Below are 23,804 nucleotides of genomic sequence, written 5' to 3' on the forward strand. Positions count from 1 at the left end.
AAAAATACGGTAACACTTAACAATAAGGTATGAAAAATGATTAACTACAAGATGGAACTATTTAGGAACTAATAGGTAGTTAAGCAGCACTTACTAGGGGACACGCAGCCTGCAGTAGCCTTATTATGGGACCACTGCTTAGTTCACAAGGAAACAAGATTAATTAATGTTGAAATAATGGGGAGTTAACCAGCTCTTACTAGGGGACTGTTGGTAACTACACATTACTTCTTCATTAGTTACTCTGTGTTTACCCAGCAAAAAAGCAGTAGTCCCATAATAAGATGGAACTGGGGGTTCCTAAATAAGTTCTGGTCATTTTCTCTAGTAGTTATTTAGATTTTGTGTGCCTTATTGTAAAGTTTTACCAGTAAGGCTAAAGTTGAAGACTTTGAAGGTGTATAGTGTAGCGAACCATAAAGAAGACAAAGATTCATCTAACATATACCAAAAACTTGGATCATAACTAAGATAATGATGGAGAAAATTCTGACTATTTAGAGAAAGCTCTGACTTCTTCAGAAAGTATGCATCTTGTTATATCGAATGTAAAACTAATCAATTTAATCAGGAAACAGAAGTAACAGAAGGAGGACGTTTGATAGTTTGGGGCTGCTTTCCTGTTTCAGGGCCTCCAAGACCTGATGTGACTAAAAGAACCATTAATTCTCCTCTTTATCAGACAATCTGGGAGGAAAATATCAGGCCAGTTGTTTAGTATGAAATTAATAGCTATTAAATGATCAAATAAGCTTACAATTTCTCTGTTGTAAAGTACTTATTAGCTGATGTTTCCTAATAAGTCATGATCAGTCAAACCCAGTTGAATCAACAAATCCCACCCAGTATCTTAACAAAACCTTTCTCAATGTTTGGCTGAAATGAAACTGAAAGCGTTGGGGAGGAGTGGAAAAGTAGAAAGCAGAGACATGACAATCAGATCACCTAGAGGTATCCCGACGTAAGACACTGCCAGGTAGGTGTCTGCTCCTTAAGGTTGTTTTTTTTTCAAATAAATAAGGTTTAGAGGCTTTTATATAAATGAGCATTGTGTTTTTTAGCAAAAATAATGATTATCAGGTAAAATAGGGTCACATATCTTCATGTGACGGGAATATTCTTTGAAATGCACTCTGAACAGTACAGAAAAACAGCAGCGTTGCCAATACAAAAAAACAAGAGTGTCTGCCAGTGTAAATAGATTCAGCTGTTGTTTGAAGGCGTGGGAGATTTGTTACTGAACATTCATGAACACTGATCAATCAAAATGACCAGGGAACACAGCAAACAGATCTGGAGAAATGCTACAAATTAGCTGGGTCACAAAACACTAATCACTGTTTAGTTATTTAAGAATGGAAAAACCTAAAGATATACAACCTTAACAGAAAAACACAACCAGTGTTTTAGCCCAGCTTTGATGACACAAAATAGTGGAAGTCCCAAAAGGCCATAGATGCACCATGGAATTATTTGATGCAGGCAAAAAGAAAAAAAATGTTCGAGGTAAACTCCTTTACCTTTGTCAGTTTATTTTTTCCTCAGGCAAGCAAACAAAAAAAAGAAAAACATTTCCTCCTTGTTTCTATTGCGCTGGTAAAAAAAAAAAACAATACGCCCACCCAGATGCATGCTGGTCCTATCATTGACAGTCTATTTATAAAAAAAAATAATTAACCTAAATTAATCATAACTAACCAAAAACTAAAGGAACATGACTAAATAACTAAAAAACATAATCTCATAACAGATATTAAACAATAAAGTAAAATAAACTTAGCTAGATTATGCACAAAAACAAAAAAACATTTTCTATCATTAACAAAAAATAATATGGCTCCTGCAACCAGGTAGACAAGCTCCTAGCCAGCTCCCATGTCAGAGGTTAACAGTACTCACAACCAGAGAAACAGGACTACACTGAACTATGATGAGAAAAAGTGAAAGAAAGTGTTGACTGCTGGAAGAACTGCTGTGAACTGGTGACAGAAAAATGAAATTGCATGCTCAAAGATGACCCTGCACATTTTGAGTATGTTTGGCTCAACCTGCTGCTCTGAAGCAGGATTCTCCACCATGAACATACTTAAAAAGTAAATATGGATCCAGGCTCAAAATGAGCACCTTAATATGTGCTTGAGAATGGCTTTGTCTCCATTCAAACCCAGGTTTAAAGCCTTGCAGGTCAGCCTAAAGCCCACTGCTCTCATTAAGCCATAAAGAACAAAGCAAAAAAATAACAAACGGTTAGTTTATAAAATATGTGAATCAGGAACTTGTCTATATACCAAACTGAACGGTTGTTGTTTCTACTTTAGATTTTAAAATGGAAACATTTTTCTATTTTTTTTTTTATTTAAAAAGTCAATGTATAACATGGATGCGTGAACACCTCATTTTATTTCAGTGTTTAAAGTAAGTAAATGTTTAAAGTAACTAATCATAATTTCAAATGTCTCCGTCCCTTTACTGGTTGTTGATTTTCTTTATTCGGACCCCACTGATTTTTAATTGGTTTCCCCTGGACTAGATGAAGCTATAATGATAAGAAAAAGTAGAGAGGGAATAACCTTAGAGATTGAACTAACAAATTCTACAGAATGGGAGAATAGAGATACAGTAGAATGAAGCAGAATGATGAAAAGGGTTTATATATGTCCTCTAGGAGTCTAAGCCTGTAGCAACATAATTATAGAGATAGCTTTGGATAACCTGAGCTATTTTACATGTAAAGGTTGAACATTTGAAAAAGCTCCTCGAGGCAGAAAATTGGCATGCAATGTAACTTTTAGCATTTCAGAGGGAAACATCAGTGACAGCATCATACCGGTCAGAGTAGATGGGAAGGGCATTAAGTTTTCCAAAGAATAACGGAGAGCAGACCACATTAAATTAAACAATTAAACATCCATGAAAGAATGTGATCTAGTTAGATAGAGTGGATTACAGCTACCTCCTGTGGTTATAGTCAGGATCTCCACTGGAATATTAAAGTTGGTTTGCTTATCAGTCCATTTAAACAATTGAACTTGTCTCCCTGAGTAAACATGGAGCAGTCAGCTAAAAGTGGTTTGTTATGCAGACTTAAATGATGGCCTTCATGCCATATTTGAAATGTTCTCAGAATTGCTCTTCATGTCATACCAAGGAGGATTTCAGTTTATATCTTGTTTACTAATGACTGTTAGTTCAGCCTATTGATGCTCATTGTTCTTTGTCTTTTTCTACCTTTTCTTCATTAGTAGTTTTTTTTTTCTGCAGTCATTTTCTAAATGTGTGCAAACAGCAATGTAATCAGTCCAAGCTGTGCAACACAGTCAGTCCCACTAAAGAGATAGAAACAGTTAAGAATTTTATCATTTCTTCATTTCAACTCAAAGTGTATTAACTGGGTCAATAATTTGATGTAATCGTCCTTTTTTAAATTGTATTAGAGATAATTTAGTTCCACAATATTTGTCTCAAAACCATCTTAGTGCTGCTCTAAGAATTTAAGCTAATGCAACTACCATACGTCTACATCACAAATACAGGTACTCTTTATGATAGGCTTATTCTGAAACCCACTGAGACATACACCTCCAGGGCGATTCATACTTTCATCCACCGTAACTCCTTTCAGGTTAGGGGACTCCAAAGAGTAGTCACAGCTACCCTGGGACTCACTGATAAAAGTAAGACTGCCCAAACCCTCTGACCAACATCAGTAGAATTTTTCACCTCAAATATTTTTTCAATGACACAACTACCAGCATCGCTCTGCTCTCTTTATGTATTTCAATGAAGCTTGGCTAGGTTAAGTGAGCTGCTATTTAATGTTGTCTTAACATATCCACGTAAAGCCCCCACGAGTCATCCCTACAATTAGCCATGGATCTTAGGGCGTCTTAACACAGATATTTTGGTGGCAGTTTCAACATTTGTCTAGGGGCAGGGGTAATATCGTTATATATAGTGAACTTTATCTAAATGCAAAATTTGTTGAAAGAGCCATCACATCTAAAGAAGCTGACCAAATACTGAACCAAATATAAATTTATTGAATGCTAAAAATGGTGACCAAAAATATAATTACATAGAGTAAAACAAGTTACATTGTGAAAATAAAGCTTAACTTGATTTAAAAATAATCATTATGCCTTTAAAATTTAAGAGGATAGGATTTAAGACTGACATCATGGCTACGTTCACACTGCAGACAAATGTGTCCCCAATCCAAATTTTTGCCCTGAAGTGATTCAGATGAAATATTTTCATGACTGTGTCAACAGGCCAAGTCACATCTGACTTTTTTTTAACTCGATCTGGGCTTAATTTCTATGTGGTTTTAAAGCCGATTCAAGTCACTTCTGCGGTCTAAACAGCCAAGTGACCCACATTTAAATGAGTGTGACAATGATGTCACTCTGTACTGACAGCATGGGAACAAGAATAAATCCAAAAAAAACAAACATGGGGTATGGTGTACAAGTGGAAAGGAGATGCAAAAGAGACTTGGGGGATCATACTGTAACCGGTCAGCTGAATAAAATGCCGCACTCAGACATTTGTCCTCGGAGATACCTGGTATGAACTGTCTGAAAAGTCTTGTTATTGATCTTGCACCTGTGTCGGTCACTTCTGCCCCCAGCGTCGTTTGATGTAGATGATTTTACTCCCTACTGTAATTGTTTTTCTGCACATGCAGGTGACTTCGTGGACACAATTTCAGACAATCATTTAAACAGCCACACAAGACCTGACAAAAAAAAATCGCAATCAAGCATTAAGACCTGCAGTGTAAATTGAGCCCATGCCATAATGAGACTGATTTAATAATTAAACATTGGCTACAGGGTTAGTAATCATACTGCATCATGTATGGTTCATCTCAGCACAAAAAATTACCTAGACATCAAAGGAGCATTCATATGTTCAATCTGAGTTCAATCTCTTATTGAATAATAATTTCTTACCCAACTCAATTAATTACTTAACCAGCAAAGATTGTAAAAGGCACAGCTATTAAATATCTGATGGGAATAAACTTTAGTATTTTTCTGTGTTTCATACCAGAACTTTGAATACAACTTGTCCGAAATGAGCCTCCAGGTTTGTCACTGTGGCTGGTCCAAAGTCACCACCTACCACGGCCTGAGAACTCACCAGGGGAAGAAAGGATGCACACCAAAGGGAATGCACATCCCAGAGAGCAAACTATTTAGCTACAATCCAATAAGTTTTTACCAACCAAGTCTGATCAGAATAGAAGAACCTTTTGCAGATTTCTTCAAGACTCATTTGACAACTGGTAAGTGTTTCACAGTAAGGCTGCAACATTTCACACGTAAAGATTAAAAATGGCCGACATTGTAAAAACATTTATGAAACACCTCTAATACCTCTAATATTTTTTAGTTCTGACACATACCTGCATGAAGTAGTTCATGATTGTGTAATAGGAGTAAAGTGTTAAATTGTTCGTCTGAATGACTCTTCCTGGGAACTCTCATTTCTGTGATTATTGCTATTTGGGTATTTTTGTAACAGCTTTATACATTAAAAGGCAACATTTAAAAAAAAATATTATTAAAATAATTTTTCATTATTTTTTCATTATATAAAAAAAGACAGATGTATTCTTTTTTCAGCTATGAGGATGGAGGGATTCAGTGCAGTGTGGTGTTCTGCTCAGTTTGCAGTTCTTGGAATCAGCTAAAAATGTATTAAGAAGCATGACTTTCTCAATAAAAAAAATGAAGCCTAATTAAGAGAACAGATCCAGCACATTAACTTTTAAAGAATTGCCTCCTTTAAATGTCGGTTGAATTGAAACCAAAAGTACTCAGCAGGCAGAGAAGGAAGGGAAGGATAGAGAGCAGAGAAATTAAAATCAGAGAACTCAGAGGTGCACCGTCGACTGTCGCATCTAGGTAGGTGTCTGCACTCTAAAGTTTGTTTTTACATTAAAATATATTATAAAATGTTTCAGTGATTATCATTATATCCTGTAACTTTGAGAATGTTTTAGTGGTAATGTGGGGTCAGAAATTATCACACAACAATAATATCCTCAGACTGGCACTCTGAAACAATAACTACAAACATAGTTTCAGCAGTGTTGCCATTTAGGTTATATATGTCATCCCAAACTATCAATAGGAAGAAAAAAGAAGGCGACTTAAAAGGCATGTCTCTTTGTCTATAGGTAGAAGTAACCTTAAAAAAAGTGAAGTGATTGTTAAAACGTTGAGACCTAAAAGGAACAGCTTTTGCATCTAAACAAATCAGATGCTGAACAGAGAGAGCAGAGACAAACATTTTTCTAAAGCACAGGCAGGGTGTTAAAGGAATAGTACACCCAAAACATGATTAGCCTTCATTTTCTACTCACCCCCATGCTGAACAAAACTCTGGAGTACTTTTTTGATATCTCAAATGCATCTGGAGATCTGGGAGGCTTCTTGCTGTCTGCTGACATTCAAATAATGGAGGTCTATGGCGCCCGAGACAGAAAGGTCCATAAAAGTCCACAAAAACGTGTCAATATTCCTCCATACTGCTCGTCCAATGTAATCCAAGTGTCCTGAGTGGGTAGCGTCCATAATTTACTCGAAACGAAGTCATTTAGAACGTTTTAGAGCCTAAACAGTAGTGTATAGGATTTCCTAATAGCGCCCCCAAGCGCGCTCACGATTCTACGGAAGCCGGCAGACCAAACCAGCGCATTCAGCTCGGCAAAGAACTCATGCTCTTCCTCAACACTGAAGTCCTCAGACATTTTTCTTTCGTTGTTTCTTTCTTTGCACAGGTAAACAGCACATTTCTTCTTCTACGCTTGCATTATCGGCAGAGCAGACGCTGAATGCGCACTTTCTTCCGGTTTGGTCTGCCGGCTTCCGTAGAATTGTGAGCGCGCATGGGGGCGCTATTAGGAAATCCTATACACTACTGTTTAGGCTCTAAAACGTTCTAAATGACTTAGTTTCGAGTAAATTCTGGATGCTACCCACTCAGGACACTTGGAATACATTGGACGAGCAGTATGGAGGAATATTGACACGTTTTTGTGGACTTTTATGGACCTTTCTGTCTCGGTCACCATACACCTCCATTATTTGAATGTCAGCAGACAGCAAGAAGCCTCCCAGATCTCCAGATGCATTTGAGATATCAAAAAAGTACTCCAGAGTTTTGTTCAGCATGGGGGTGAGTAGAAAATGAAGGCTAATCATGTTTTGGGTGTACTATTCCTTTAATATACTAGACATAAGTGTGCAATGTGGCTCACTTCATGAGGAGTTAATATAGTTTATTTTTTATAGCTCAGTTTTATTGCATGTCATATTAAGGCACTTTACAGAAACAACATATTCAGATCATACAGTCATAATGGCTAAAAGTTTTCTATCTAAGGAAAACCAGCTGATTGCATTGAGTTATTTTTAAACCTTGCAAAACTCGCTCATCCTAGATTAGCATGTAGAGAAATAAATATTTATTTGCATTTTGCCGTTGACTTTGAGGCAATCCCTCGAACCAACTACGCATGCAGTGACAGAGGAGTAGAAAAACACTCCCTTTGACAAAAAAAAAAAAAAAACTTCACCAGACCCAGGCTCAGTGTGAGCAGCCATCTGCTGAGGTCAACTGAAGTTTGAGGCAGGCAGAGGCAGACATACAAAAGACATAGAGAAGCATATGCACACTAATATGATAGCATTTTAAGTGTTTGCAGCCATGGAGCCTCATACATTTTAATAAAGTAATTTAAGAATAAAAGGTCTATTTTAATGTTTAAGCTCAGTTTGAATTTCTTCCTAAAATATGTTTTACATATACAGGAGCTTCAGGTGTGACCTAATCAACACACCAAAAAAGAAAGTAAACAAAAAATTGGTTGCATATCTGATTTTAAATAACTTAACATATTTTCTATGTATTATTCAGGCCAGAACTGTGAATACAACTTGTTCGATATGAGCCTCCAGACCTGCCACTGTGGCTGGTCCAAAGTCACCACCTACCAGGGGCTGAGAATTCACCAGGGGAAGATGGGATGCACACCGAAGGGAATGCACATCCCGGAGAGCAAACTATTCAGCACTCCTTCAGGTTTTAACCAGCCGAGTCTGATTAGTTTAGAAGAGCCTTCTGCAGACATCTTCAAGCCTCCTCTAAAGTCTGGTTAGTGCTTCAATTCAGAAACACATTCATATTGCAGTTGTTGAAAAAAAACAATGAAAAGTTCAACATTGTCTGCACAATTTCTGTGGTCATTTATAGAAAATTTTTGAGTAGAAATTTTCAAGAGTGCAGGCCTCATCACCATAGTTCCTCATGATAAATCAAAGCAATTTGAATGTTTTTGTTAATTAAATCTAGAAAATATAACAAATGCAGAGAAGTAAAGTAACTAAATTAATCTTGACTTATAACTAAGTTGTGAGAAATTATGTTTGTCAAACATTATATGCGCATAAAATTGTCTTGTCTTAAAGCTATAGTGTGTAATAATTACAGGGATATACAGTCAGAAATGTAATATATACATAACTATGTTATTTATCATCATCTACGAGCCTAGCCTCTTAACCTTAATATTTGCGTTGCATTATAATTCGTTATTTATAATTACATAGGAGCCGGTCTCGCAGCCATGGAGGCAGACATTTTTGCGCTACGGCAGCGCAGAGCCAACAAACTAGCGATTGCGAGATCGCCCATTACGCTCGAAAGTAACTACTGCAACTTGAGAGAGATGAACTGAGACGGTACTGAACAATAGATGGCAGTATTAAAATTATCTATGTAAACAAACCTCATCACTTGAGAAGGTAGGTGATGCGGACGTCTTGGAAGACATTTTGTCCCGTAATGTTCGCCGTACTGTTGGGGGGGAGAAGCGGTGGGCGGGAGATGTTCAGGTTGCTGCGGTCTGCAGTCTGGACGCTAGATGTCGCTGGAAATTACACACTGTAGCTTTAAACACAATTTTTTCTTACATCAAAACCTTGTTGGATACAAACTAAAACTAAATACTAAGCTGCAGCTACAGATATACTGTATAATATTGTGTAATATTGTGTAAGCACCATAAGCATATAGGGATACCCACTTCTCTGGAAGGTATTGTTGGTTGTCTTGTTTTTTTTTTTTGCTGTAGTTTCGTTTTTTGTTTTCTTTCCCTCTCCTCTCTTGTAGGTGCGTAAGCAGAGTTCTAAGAGTTTATGCATTTTTTGTTTTGTTTTCCCTCTTTTATCCTCTCCTCCCTCATTCCTGTCTTCATTCTTACTCCCTCTACCTTTGATGCCTCTCTTTCACTGTTTGCATTGTATATGATTTTACTCTCTAGATCATTTTCAAAAATGTGTCATGTAACAATCATAATGGTTACATGACACAGTTGGGTTATTATCTATCTCTGGGACATGGATTTCCAGAGCTATATTGGCAAAACAGTTAAAAAGCAGATGTTCCACAACTGTCACTGCCTGGAAATTGATGATAACCCCAGACACTGTATTTCTAATCAACAAATACTGCTGTGTCTCCAAAGTCACCACTTTCACTGACCTGGGAAGTACTCAGGGGATGATAGGTTACACGCCACAAAATAAAAATCTCCCAGACAGTAACCTGAACTCCTGGAGCAACAAGCGTGAACTAAGTACCCAAAACAACAGCTGGACATTTCAGAGCACTCCGGTTAAGGAAGAGGTATAATCAAATGAAGATACTAATTTCTGATTCTAATGATAATGTATCTAATTAACCACTTAATGGTTTAAATGGTTGTGAACAAGCTCAAAACTCTTTAATTCTGTTTGACAGAAAGTTTTAATGTCTCCAAACATAACAACACAAATGACTTATGGAATGACACAAGTCTCAGAACAGGACATGAGCACACAAAGTAAGGATTACCATAACATTTTTATTACAACAGGTAAGCTGCTTTAGCTCAATGATTCTTATTGCTCCTACAGTGATCCAAAATGAAGAGGGATCTAAACAAACGCTTGAAAAGACATCAACATCTCTCGGGTTCACATTTGGTATCCAGGTAACAAACTAGTTAAAGTTTTTATATACATAAGATGATACTGCCCTTAAAAATGTAGTTTTAAATTTTAACTTCCTGTTTCCTTTACAGTCAGATAAATCATCACCGTCAGACATCTTTACCACTAAGCTGAGCTCTTCACCTGGAATTTCATGTACTGAGACCAACACATTACTTAGGTTTCATGAACAACATGTTAAATATTACCGAGCGACCATTTGTGTGAATCATCTTTTTCCTTTGCAGTTTTCCAGACTCCGTCACCGCCCAATCAAGGTTCTGCATCTTTGGACAAAGCCAGAAGAATGCTTGACTTTTCCTCTGTTGCACCCAAGGTATCATAGATTTCATATGTAGTAGAAAGTGTTGTTTAAATTCACATTCATTCTGTTTATGGTTGTCTTCTCCTAGACTATACTGACCAAAAAATTTAAAATACTCTAAGAAATCCTTTTCATGCAATGGCTATTAGATGTTGCTTTACATAAGGTTTTTTTTTTTTTTACCATGAAATACACTAAAGCCTGCAGTGGTGAGCGACCCTTATCCCAGTCATAGTAGGATAAATGAACCCTCTACTCCGCTGTGGTGGTGTAATTATATTAACACCTATAGATGGTGTTGCTATACTATAAAACAGATATTGGAAACTCTATGGTCACAGTCCTGACTCTTTTAGATAACAGCACTGAATAAAAAAAAAAAGATGATGACCAGAACTCAGAAGAAACAAGACTCAGTGTTACAGGAAAATTTGATTAGCTTGATGCTGTCACTACCAAGTTTTGAACCGTAGTTGGAATGATGTTTTATTTTACTTTTTTTTACTTTTAATCTAATTTTGGAGAACCACCTATGTTGACGTTTATGTTTGTCTGTTCTACTGTCCTCCCACTGGTCAATATAAATTTTAATAGTAGATTCTAAAGGTAGTTAATTGTTTTATCTTAAAGGATTTGCTCATTTTTCCAAATAGGTCTCTGAAAACAAGCAGCTTCTCAAAAACACAGAGGAAGAAGCAGTGATTGATGAAAAGGAGAAAGAAAGAGAGGCTGAAAGATGTCAGGTAATTTTTTTTTATCTAAGACAGAACAATATTTGCAGACTGAAACATATTAGTTTTTTTATAATGGAAATGTCATCATCTTCTTAAGTCACATTCATATTAGTATGTTTTCCCTGAGTTATCATGATCCCTTTAAAACATTAATGGTTTATGATAAAGGAAATACCAACATCTTCATAAGATTTAATACTGATTGCTATTTTCTCTATCTTTTAAAACCTCACCTATTATCTTTTCCAGTGTATTTTGGTTATATTTATGTATCTGATCACACCATATTTTGCCACAAATCCTAGTCACATTGGGCAGGATTTGTGGTTATGCTTCTCAACCTGGGGTTATGCGGGCTTTTGATTAAAACTATGAAACTATTAATGAAAAAATAAAAAAATTTTTTTGAAAATAGATGTGTCAAACAAAATGCACTGACACTTTACGCCATTTAAAATTTAGGCATTATTCATCCATTTAGGTGAATATTTTACACCAAGCTTATCACACTAAGAGCATTGATTAAAAAAAAAAAAAAAAAAAAAGGTTTTCTATACGAATGTTAAGCTAAGAAAGAAGAATCCGTATGTTACTGGTGGTTTAAGATTTTTCAGGTCAAAACATTTATACCAGATAATTCTTAAAACCAAAGAATTTTCTGCAATATTAAACACCGGTGTCAGTTTCTTCATAAATAAAAATCAAAAACAAAATAAAATCAAAACTAATAATCAAACAGTTCTATTAGGAATCAGCTTTTTAAGACCCAGACACAAATTTCAGTGCTGAGGGGACGCAGGTTCATTTAGTTGGAAAAAATATGAAACATAAAAACAAAATCCTGAAACTTTCCTTTTTTTTTTAAACACACCTGTTATAATGTTTGTGTCAGCACAAACAATATCTTAAATTCAAAAATAAAGATAAAACATAAGAAAACAAAAGATGTCTACGAGTGCGGGAAAGTTTATTATAATAACAATGAAAATGAACTAAACTGCATTATTTCAATCATTTTATGGATCTGTTCAGGTTGTGGAAAAACAAAGAACTAATGAAAACACCTAAATAAAACAGACTGCCATCTTCCTACCCATCAAGTCCAGTACTAGTTGCTTTGCAAATCTAGTGCAGAAAACATGCAACATAAAAAATTATATAGTATAAAAAAATTCTGCCTATATATTTTCCTCCCGTCTAGACAAGGAAAAACATGATGAAGGTCCAGATACAGCAGAAAATTCAATCACGAGAGCGAAAGATGATTGAAGTTAAATCAGCTGCAAAAGGTTGCAAGGTAAGCTGTAGGAACTGTTGCAGTTTTTGGATTTTAGTTTCAGAACATCTGTTACACATACTGCATGCTCCCATCCCTGTTTTAGGGCAGTTTGGATGCTGAGTGGCTGCAGATCAACAGTGTGTTCACAGAGGTGAGCAGGGCGGTGGAGGCTGCTCGGCAGAAAGCCCTGGAGCCTCTGGAGAAGAGGTCAGAACTGTTTTTAATAATTGTTTTGATGGCCTTAGAGATGCTTTTACACTGCCTCCCATTGTGACATATAAAATAACTAACTACACGTGCTTCAAATGACTGCCCTACAGTATCTGATTATGTTTTATAAACTGATGGCAGACTCCAACTAAAATCCTGTTCTGTTCTCAGGAAAGAAAAAGTCAAAAGAGAGGCAGAGCATCTTCTACAGACTCTCCAAGGACAAATTGATAGCCTCAGAAAATCAATGGATGAACTGGACAGAAATCCTTCTACACAGGTAGAAGAATGTATCTTCTGGGCCACTTTACCATACTTGAAAAAAACAATCTTTTCCATTTAGCATTTCAAATCTTTGCATTTTTCCCTGGCTAGTTATAACTACTACTACTAATGCACTCCGTCTCAAACTCCCTCTGAACCCCACAGACCTCTCAACCTCCAGCCTTGACTGACCTCAAAGACTTAAAAAACCTAGATCTTGACACCTCCTTCTCCTTTGGCACCCTGAGAGCTACAACATCTAGTTTGATGAAAGAGATCCAGTGGCATCTGGAAAATCTCTCTCGTCTAGGTGAATATTTGTTGTCATTTTTATTTTTTTTGCCTTATTTTTGTGTTTTTCTTTCTTAGCTTCCTTGTTTGTTTTTTAGAGTAAGATGATTTCTGTTCCATTTATATTTTACTTCTATTTCCACAGAGCTGAAAAGGATTGCATCATTTGCAGGTATGTTACATTTAAGTATAAATTGGGGGAGTGGTGGCCTAGTGGTTAGAGCATTTTGTGTGGGTCCTCGAGGTTCTGGGTTTGACTCCCACTCATTCCCACAGACTGCCACTCTGAGTCACTGAACCCCAAACTGCTCACCGGGCACAACACAATGGCAGCCCACTGCTCCCCAGGGGGATGGATTAAATGCAGAGAGTGAATTTCCCCATTGTGGGACAATGAAGGGACATGTTTACATTGAAAGATAAAATGATACTTTTACAGATTTTTTCAGCTTTTTTTTTTTTTTTTTTAGTTAAACATTTCAGATTCAGCTTAACTGACAGTTTGTGCAAAAAATAGCATTTAACTTGTTTAAAGCGGCTATAAACTACAACATTTGCAATAATTAAATAAACTTTCAAGGGGAACTTAATAGCTTAGAGTTGCTTTTTAAAGCAAAAGCTTTTTTAAAGTCAGAGACCTCCTTACAGGGGTCTGATGATGCTTTACAGCAACTCTTCAATTGTTTTCTGTTTTACCTACAGTGGATGTAAAGTTGGACTCAGCCACGGCCCATCAGAGTCTTGTACTGTCCAATGATGGCAAAAAAGTGAGAGATGGAGGAGAGAAGATAAAAGGTCCAGATTCTCCGGGGAGGTTTGACATCTTCGGCAGCGTCCTTGGGAAGAACAGCTTTAACTGTGGGAGGTCATACTGGGAAGTGGATGTCAAAAACAAAACCGGCTGGGATCTAGGTGTGGCACGGCGCAGTGCAAACCGCAAAGGAATAATTGATGTGAACACGGACAATGGTTACTGGGTGGCTGTGCATTTTGAAGACAGGAAATACGCAGCACTGACGGTACCGCCCACAAGCCTTCCTATGGAGGAGAAACCTCAGAAAGTTGGAGTGTTCATCGACTATGAGGAAGGTGTTGTGTCTTTTTATGATGTGATAAACGAGCTGCACATTTTCTCATTCACAGAGTGTTTGTTCAGGGATGACATTTGCCCATATTTTAGTCCACATCTTAAAAAGGATGATAAAAATTCTGATCCTTTGATTATATCTGCTGTGTAAGATCAGAGGTCATTCAGTAAAGAGCATGATTAACTTGTCCTGAGTGGATAATGTAATTACAGGCACCACTAGTAAATATTGCCTCTCCATGCAATAGAAAATACAACCTTTCCATTAGACTACATTAATTCAAAAGGTCACCATGTAAAACTACCAGACACTATAACTAAACAGCAGCCATTTATAGAATCACTGTCGTCACACCAAAAATAAATCAAAGCATTTTGAAATATATAGCTTACTTTTTGAAGTGAATATGAATGTGTGGTGATTTGTAGATGTTGTATAGAAATTTTGACTGCTGAGTTTTGTAAAAATCTATATTTATATTTAGATTTTTTTTTTAAGATTTAAAAGTAAATGATGTGAAATGTATGAGAAAGGAAAAATGACGGGTGTTGCATTAGGTTGTCAAGCAGGTTGTGTTTATGGGACATAAAGTTTCGAATACAATACTTTAACAATGTTTTGTCTGCTGATCTCGCTTGTTATTTACCTCCCACATCTGTATTTAGTGGTCCAGTGTACAGTGTGTGATTTTAAGCTTAAAAAACATATGGTTGTCTTGGAAGCAGCTGGAAGAATAACATGTGGTTTTATTGCATCAAAAAGGATTAAGCTGCAGGTTTAAATCTAAGTGCTAAAAGTGACTACTTATCTAAAGTAGTCGAACAACCATCTCTAGATTCCACTGCATTCATGACGTCTGATTCTAAAATTACTGGGGAAATTTACACCTGTGTTTACACCTTGAAGCTTTCTCTCTCTGTTTCTTTTCCTGAGATCGCTCAGGACATACTCTTTAAATAACACTTCACAATGTTTTAAATAACACTATTTTCGGTAGTACTTAGAGTTTGTTAGTTATTACACATTACAATAATACTGGGGCAGCAGTTATTAGCTAATAAAGGCACCATTCTATTTTAACCAATGGTCTTTTGTTGTTATTTTATACAGTGAACGATTTATAACTCCAGGCAAATCCATATGCCTTTGGTTAATATTTGAGTGAAATGAGACAATTTATTTGATTGGTGATTATTAACTCTGCTTATAACCATAGTCTAAATGATTAATCTGGTGAAGGCAACGGGTTTAAACAGAGGATCCAGGAGTCCAACCATAATGTAAAAGAACAAAGAACCCAAATTACTGTTATAATAATATAACTGATAATCATTTATTGGTTTTGTCGTGCATTTGAATGACATATTATTTATCTGTAACTTCCAGTTCTAGTTATTTAATATATTCATATTTAATATATTAATATTCATATATTTTGATAAAATTGCACAACTGCAGAAAGCATCAACATGAACCACAACATTAGTTGACAGGATCGAATTAATAAATTCTTCAATACTAGATTGACATCGTGTTATAAAAATCAGGAGCTGAAAAAAATACTGAGTTCACCACTGTTTTAGTCGATGAGGCAGTGGACACCAGTTTTATTTTTTTTATTCAAATGATAAAATAATAATTTTAAATAATTTTGACAAACGATAAAGTTGGGAAAGTTCTCAAGAGATGTGTGGTGGATGTTTTTTTTTTTTAAAAAGCTTTTTTTTATTTAGCCATAGAAGGGCTGTTTCACCGTCCTACCTCCAACACAGACGCCAACAGGCTGATGCCTTCTCTCATCCCACTCTGTTGCTCTGCCCGCCCGCAGGCTCCTCTGATCCTTAGCCTATGATCCTTACTCTGCAGCAGGTAGCCTCTAGCCTCCACCATCTTTTCCTGCTCTGACTCCCGCACAGCAGGCCTCACCCATGTCCCGCCGTGCTCCTTATAGTCAAAAGCAACACCTCTTCCTTACCTTAAGAACTCTGTCAACCAAGCAGGTAGCCCGGCCAAGCTGTTGAATCTTCCAGACCAATAGCGCTCTGTTTGCCTGGTAGCCCTCTATGATTTACTGCTATGCTCTCAGCAATTTGCAGCTCCCCTTAGGAGCTGCAAATTGTTTCCTCTACCGCTGTGGTTCCTTAGAAATGGAGGGGGCACAGCTGGCTGCCTTTTATCGGTCATGGAGCTCTCTCAGCTGCTTTTCTCACAATGATTTCCAGCTGTTCAGGAAGGCTATCTCACAGTACTTCTGTTGTGCTGGTGATTCATCCCCGTTTTGAGAACTGTGACCAAAACAAACGTGGACCAAGAAAGAAGCAAGTCCACTCTGAAAAGAAATATAAAAAATTATAAACTTATGAGTCATTAAAGGTGAAGAATTAATGGTCATTTTATTGCCATGACCCTTTTCCCATTCTCATTTAGATAAAGTCATATGCAAACTTACTGTATTTGTTTCTATTGTGTTAATTTAATGATACATCTCACTATAATTTTCGAAGCTTTGAATCAACAAGGTCTTTCTAATGTAATAAATAAATAAAAGTTTAGTCATGATTTTTAATATAGTACACACACACATGCAGATTTTTTTCTGAAAAGCAGAAACTGGGTTCTTATATGTAGCAAAAAAAAACAAAAAAAAAAACAGAAGCGATTGGGAGTGTATCTGCTTAGAGACCTTCAGCCCCTCTCCCCCGCAATGATTTTTATAGCAGACATAATGACGCTAAGGCTCCGGTTGGCTAGGGAGTTTGACAACTCTACAAGCACATTAGTGGGGTTTGAGGGCTAAAGAGGGAAAGAAAGGAGGCTGAATACTGGGTCTCCTGTAGCCCGGTGTCATGTTTTATAAAATCAAAAGATACATGATTTTATTTGAATATTAATTTGATGAATTAATACAGGCTCCCACTACCGCCTGCTCCCATTAACCTTTTAATGCTGTATCCTCCCGATCATATGATCATGGGTCAAATCTATTCCTGCCCCACTGGATTCCCCTAGGAATCATGTGATTCAGCAGCCTATCTGATCACTTTTTATATGTATGTGCTCCCGTCTGCGTCGGACGTCTGGAGCACATGAGAAACTCAAGAGATTAGACGAAGACCAGTCATTTGAGACAGCAGCCACAGTTGATCTGAAGCAACTAAAGTGACAGCAATTATGGGAAAATGCTCTTCTGTTACTGGTAAATGGACAGGTTGCATCCAAATTTTGTAAATAAAAAAGCCCCTATACATGTCCTCCTTCAGTTCATTATTTCAAAATGTGCAAGTACTGAAAAAAGTTATCAGTGGCATATTTATTCCAAATATTTGTTCATCATAGGCTTTCTTTAGATCTTAGAAGCCTACTGGGCAAACAGAACACTGTTGGCCCTGAAGAGGCTACAGCTGGCCCGGGCAAGCTAGAGGCTAACCGCGGAGGTACAGCGGAATATTGGATAAGTCCGCCAGATCGGATCAGTCTGCCGGGCAGAGAGAGATCTAAAGGTGGGGGAGAGGGGCTGCGGATTAATAGATGGAGATTATTTGTTGCAATACATGTTAAACTTACAGATGTTATATAAATAATGTGAAAAAAAATCCACAAATAAAATGAATATGCAGTATCAGGCTATGGTTGGTTAATTGTTCAATACTTCTGTGTTGCATGGTGTAGTCTTATTACTAACAGGCTATTTGTTGATTGTAGGTAGGTTTACAAAAAAAAAAAAATTGGATAAATTATAATATTTAAATAATTTTTTAGTTCTACATTTCTTTCCTGTTTTACATTGTATTTTGGTTGATAGTAGTGTGTGACCCTTGAGTCTGAAATTAAATAAATTAAATCAATCAATACAAGTTTCTGTTAATAGACAGAATAATGATAGAACTATGAGACACACTCAATACATTCCAAGGGAAATTTATTTTCAAATTTTTTGCTTATCTTTATTCATCAATAAGTTCAGTGACACAGTCCACATTCCCAGCGAGGCAAGGTTCATTCTGAATGCATCTTATGTCTTCCATGAATGTGCATCCATGTAATAATGCTTCTGTGTGATTCTCACAGTTATCCAATAGTACTGAAGACAAATGTTAGAATCACCCACCTCATCAAGAGGAGACTGAAGTAAATACTTGTGGAAATGTACAAATATGAAAAAAAAAATAAAAATAAATAAATAAAAGTATAAATAAATGAATCTAGAACTAAGTATGCATTTAAATAAATAAAAGTATAAATAAATAAGTGAATAAGCAAATAAACGACTATTTGCATTTGTTAATTTTATTTTTTTTTTTCATCTCTTTTAAAATTGCTCTCTGGACTCAGTGTAGGAAGAGAGAAACAAAAGGATTCTAACTAGATTAACGTCTCTGTTTGATAATGTTTCCCCCCATGCATGAAGCTGTTGCTTAAGTAGAGAGCTCCTTCAGTGACAGACTGCTGCAACCTAAATGAACCAGGGAGCGTTATCACAGATCCTTCTTCCAAGCAGCTGCAAGACTATTTAACCACCATTGTTCCCAACAATCTCAATAAGTTGTTACATTCATGCCTATTTTGCACAGTTTCTACCTTAGTCCATTAGATAACATGTTGCTGTCATTTTGCACATCTCTGATTTTGCTGCTATTTTGAAATATCCATTACTGTAAAAATGTCCATAGCTGAATATTGGTTATTTATTTTTCATGTGTACAGTTTTATATTGTTAAAACACTTTACAGTACAGTATGTTGTTGTTTATCTTATAACTCTTTACTGTTATGTTATTCTTATATAGGTAAATAAGGTCCATATTTGTGTGACCATTTTTTCTACAATCTTTTTGCTTCTGTAAACACCAGAACCTGACCTTGTTGCTGCTGACATCATCAGGATGAGCAGCTCTACCTGTGCCCGACTCTCTGTTGGAACTGGTGTTGAGCAACCTGACTGATCACTGTTGGGGCATGTCAAACCACAGAGGCAAAGTCTAGAAAACAAAAATAGTTTCCATGTGATTCCTTTGCAGTCAGTATTCTGCTCCATGAGGTTTTAAGTTTCAGTTTTCCTTGGAAGAGAAACCACAATATGTGGGTGTGTTGTGTTTGTGAGTTTCTACCTTCTGACAGCTCAATAGTATTTACTGGTTTACTTGTTATTATATAAATATTACCCACTGTGCTTAGAAGTATTTTTATTTCAGTGGTTCTGTACAGATTATCTGGTCATCAGTACCTTGGAGCTTTTGGTTTGTTTTTATTTTTGCTATTCTGACCCAATCAGAGCCTTAATTGTGAATGTTGTAATTGTGAAAGTTGTATTGGTGTTATTAGACTGTGATAAAATTAAAATAATATCTTTCAAAGTAATTCATACCCCTTGAACTATTCTACATTAGTAAAAAAAAGTAGTAATAAAGTAGCAAAGTAAAGCATCGCTGAGAAGTAGTAATAGAGCAATGAGTTGTTTCTCAAAACACTTTCTAGAAAGAGTTTTCAGAAATAGCTGTCTTTTTGGGCATTTCTTTACCACTTTTACACATCTATTGACTCAAAGTTCTGATTGTGCTACTTTAGTTATATAGCCTCTGTCATGTTGGGTTCTAGGCGTCTAACCCACATGCAGAAACATTCGTGAAACAGAGAAAAAGTTCAAAGGTTTATTTACAAATTTACAGTTATTGTGAACAGGTTCTTGGCTCGGCAACAGGTCACGGGAGGAACATCACTGAGGAGGACAGAGGAGTTAGGGTTTATCCAGGTAAACTGCAGTTTTACAGATGACGGGGTAAATACCTGCTCAAAGGTGGAAGTGAGTGAGGGATTGATCGTTGAAAAACAGAGTTGCGGGTAACAGAAGTCGAGGAGATTTTTCAGTTTGATGATGGTCCGCCAGACTCCTCATTTCCTCTGGCGGACCCCGGCTTTTACCTTAGCGGGACAGGTTGAGACAAAGTGTCCTGGTTCTTCACAGTACATGCAGAGGTTCTGTTTGAACCTCTTTTGTCTCTGTTCAGACGAGAGTCTGGTGTGACCGATCTGCATGGGCTCGGCTTCAGAGGACTCTGTGTAAGAAGAGACTTCATTAGCTCTTTCAGGAAGAACAGAGACTGGGAAAATTCGGCTCTTGGATCTGGCTACAGACCTGGTTCGCAGCCTGTTATCTAGGCGGATAGTCAGTTTTATCAGCTCCTCCAAGGATTTAGGTTCATCTAGAGTAGCCAACTGGTCTTTAATAGACTCATCTAGGGAGTGAAAATAAGCGCTCTTAAGCGCAGTTTTTCCCCAACCGGAAGCGGCCGCTTTAACCCGGAAGTCAATAGAAAATTCAGCCACTGTTCTGTTTCCCTGCTTTATTTCAAGCAATCCACGGGATTCAGTGGTCTTATCTGTGTCTTGGTTGAAAGCTTGCTTGAATTCCTTAATGAATTCCTCAAAAGTACAACCATAATTTATCTCGGAAGAGAATTTAGCTTCCGCCCACTCCAAGGCTTTACCAGACAAATGAGACAAAATAAAATAATAATAATAATAATAATAATAATAATAATAATAATAATAATAATAATACATTTTATTTGTATTGCACTTTACATTTAAAAAAAATCTCAAAGTGCTAAAATAAATTTTTCTTCCATCTTACGAAAAGCTCTGAGGTGAATGATTAAAAATAATCGAACACTGAAACAAAAATCCTTTGCACTTACTTGGATCACCAGAGAATCTTTCAGGGAGAGATGGGGGGAATTCAAGAAATGATGGGTGGATTTCTGACCTGAGAGGTGGATTGGAATCCTGAACCGGAAGCTGAACGGCCTCAACTGCAGGTGTAGCGGCCTGAGAGCTGGGTGTTTGGAGAAAGTCAGTTATTTCATGCAGGATGCGGTTGGTTTCAGCTTGGCGTTCATTAAGCTCATGGAGGGCGGAGTCATGGCTCTGAATGAAGACATGCTGTTGTTCCAAAGTCCTCTTGAGTGCTTCCGCGGGGCTAGTTTGTTGGCCAGAGTGTTCTGTCATGTTGGGTTCTAGGCGTCTAACCCACATGCAGAAACACTCGTGAAACAGAGAAAAAGTTCAAAGGTTTATTTACAAATTTACAGTTATTGTGAACAGGTTCTTGGCTCGGTAGACAGGTCACGGGAGGAACATCACTGAGGAGGACAGAGGAGTTAGAGTTTATCCAGGTAAACTGCAGTTTTACAGATGAAGGGGTAAATACCTGCTCAAAGGTGGAACTGAGATGCTGGGGGGGAAACCTTGAGGGTCCAGAGGCTAGTCGGCAGGCAGAGGGCTGAGGGCAAAGGCAGAGGCTTAACTGAGTGCAGGCAGGCAGATTCCAGACAGAGATAAATCTCCAGGATTTCAGGTTTTCAGACAGGACTCGATCTGTGAGGCGGAGAGAAACAGGGTCAGGCAGGTTCACAAAAATCAGAGATACAGATCAGGTTGGTTGGCTAAGGTCTCGCTCTACCATTACTGGCAAACACTCTGGCAAGGAAGTGTCAGCCTCCTCCTCCTTAAATAGGGCTTCCTTGATGAGCAGATGGAAGACAGGTGTTGCAGTCAGCCCTCAGGTTTTTTTTTTTATAAGTTCCATCTTCAGATGATGGATTGGACATTGGTTTTTGAATGAAGTTAAGATTTAGTTTGGTTAGCTTAACCTGCTTTTAGAAAACAAAAACATATTTTTCAAGTTGTCTGTTGCTTTCCTTTGTCTTTGTGCTGCTGAGCTATTTCTATAGTTTGCTGCTTGGCTTAGACTGCTGGAGGACATAGCACCTCCTTTTTTTATCACTCCGGATGGAGCAGCATGTCCCACAGGGAGGAGGCCCATTGGACGACCCAGGACATGTGAATGTGTTCTTTATTGGATGCATTAAAATGCATTAAAAAGTTTTCCAACAAGACATAATCATAAAACCCTCCTAACTTAACAGATCCTTCTAACTACCTTTCCTTTTAGGTCTCATCATTTACGAAGTTTCGTTTTGTGTACACTATGTACACAAAAAGACAATAAAGTTTTATAAGTCTAAGTAACAGCTGGATGAATTGAAACTGAAAGCGATCAGCAGTCAGAAAAGGAGGGGAAAGGTAAAGAGCAGTCTAATGATAATTAGATCCCTCAGGTGCAACGATGTGGGCCAACGTCAGGTAAGTGCTTCTTTAAACAGGGTCTTCAACACTAGAAATCCCGGAGATACCAGAATTTTCTTCAGCCTCCAGTCCCCCCAACAGTACTTCACAACTCATGAATGCCTTTTCAGATGTAAATGCCCCATCAGGGCCATGGCTGGAGAACTATTCCACTCCCTTCATTTTCGGTTTTAGCTAAAGTCTCTCTCTTCAGTGTGTTTTACCTGAGAGAAGGGGGGGGAATCATATTTGTAATTACATATAACTAGGTCTACATCATCATTGTCGCCAACACCGCAATGATTTCCAGCAGCGCAGCGATCAGACGATAACTGATGTGTACAATGAAAATAGCTGCATGAGCTGGAACGCTGTAGAACGCAACAATATTTATACAATAATGACCATGAACTGCCCTATTTACTATGGGGCAAATATAACTCAAGCGATCTCTCCTCTCTCTTCCGCTGTAGACATACAGACAGTATTGTGAAACTGCAGTAAAGTTGGCAATATATTCACAGATTTGGCTTTTCCGGATTAATAACTCACCAGCGAATGATTTATTCTACAAAATAGACACCTCTCCGCAACCACAGCAGGGCAGACAGTGAGCTACAATCGTAGTTTCCTAAAAACAAGTCTCCTAAGAGAATTACATTGGAACCTATGCAGAGCTTGCTCTTCCGCAAAGTCTGCAAGTTGCAAAATAATCAGAGAGAAACATTTAAAAGCGTCACCAAGGAGAGGTGGATTATTATCACATTTATTGGATTTGAAAATAATACTTTTCTGAGGAATTTCCAAAGCCTAAATGACAAATGGCACCTCTACTCTATTATTAGAACAAGTAAAATGAGCAATGACTACACTATTGCTCATTGTATTCCTCCAAACTTATAGGATACACAGATAACCTAATCCGGATCATACTACAACTCTTACTTTGTGAAGATAGGCCAAACTGTATTTTTTGAGATTTTGTTTTTGTTATTATAAGCATAGAAAAGCCAATAATCACTTATGCCTCAGACAGATTTATTTTGTCATTTTGTATACAAAAGTGTAAACAAAAAGAAATTTGTTTAGAACAGCTCTAGACAATTTCATATTTTAAAGTGCAGCCTTGAAAACAGTAAGAAATACATTTAAAAAATAGTAATATACAGTAAACATATGACTGTATATTTACACTTTTTACATACTTTTTTTTCTTACTTTGGGAAGATAGGCCAAACTGTATTTTTGGAGTTTTTGTCTTTGTTATTATAAGCATATAACAGCCAATAATTACACTATAGATCAGTGTAGTGCCACAAAACTTGCAGCACACATAGATAAACCTCATCTAGTTTATACTACAACTTATTTTCGGAAGATGTGCTAAACGAAATCTAGGTGTAGTACTGGATTCAGACTTGAACCTCCAAAAGCATTTAAAGACAAT

At 37.2% G+C, this 23,804-nt stretch overlaps 1 protein-coding gene across 1 annotated transcript; it reads left to right on the forward strand.

Annotated features, from left to right (window-relative positions):
* Nucleotides 1–935: 935 nt before the first annotated feature.
* LOC107092034 (E3 ubiquitin-protein ligase TRIM39-like) lies at nucleotides 936–15,249 on the forward strand. Its single transcript, XM_015386309.1, has 15 exons — nucleotides 936–976; nucleotides 5,056–5,290; nucleotides 7,930–8,166; nucleotides 9,539–9,699; nucleotides 9,814–9,895; nucleotides 9,969–10,045; nucleotides 10,136–10,199; nucleotides 10,292–10,380; nucleotides 11,022–11,111; nucleotides 12,304–12,399; nucleotides 12,485–12,588; nucleotides 12,763–12,871; nucleotides 13,021–13,165; nucleotides 13,292–13,318; nucleotides 13,849–15,249. The coding sequence occupies exons 2-15, from the start codon at nucleotides 5,080–5,082 to the stop codon at nucleotides 14,382–14,384; spliced, it is 2,028 nt and encodes a 675-aa protein (XP_015241795.1). The 5' UTR covers nucleotides 936–976; nucleotides 5,056–5,079; the 3' UTR covers nucleotides 14,385–15,249.
* The last annotated feature ends 8,555 nt before the right edge of the window (nucleotides 15,250–23,804 follow it).

Source organism: Cyprinodon variegatus, unplaced genomic scaffold (assembly GCF_000732505.1).
Source record: "Cyprinodon variegatus isolate N-32 unplaced genomic scaffold, C_variegatus-1.0 Scaffold364, whole genome shotgun sequence".
NCBI lineage: Eukaryota > Metazoa > Chordata > Actinopteri > Cyprinodontiformes > Cyprinodontidae > Cyprinodon > Cyprinodon variegatus.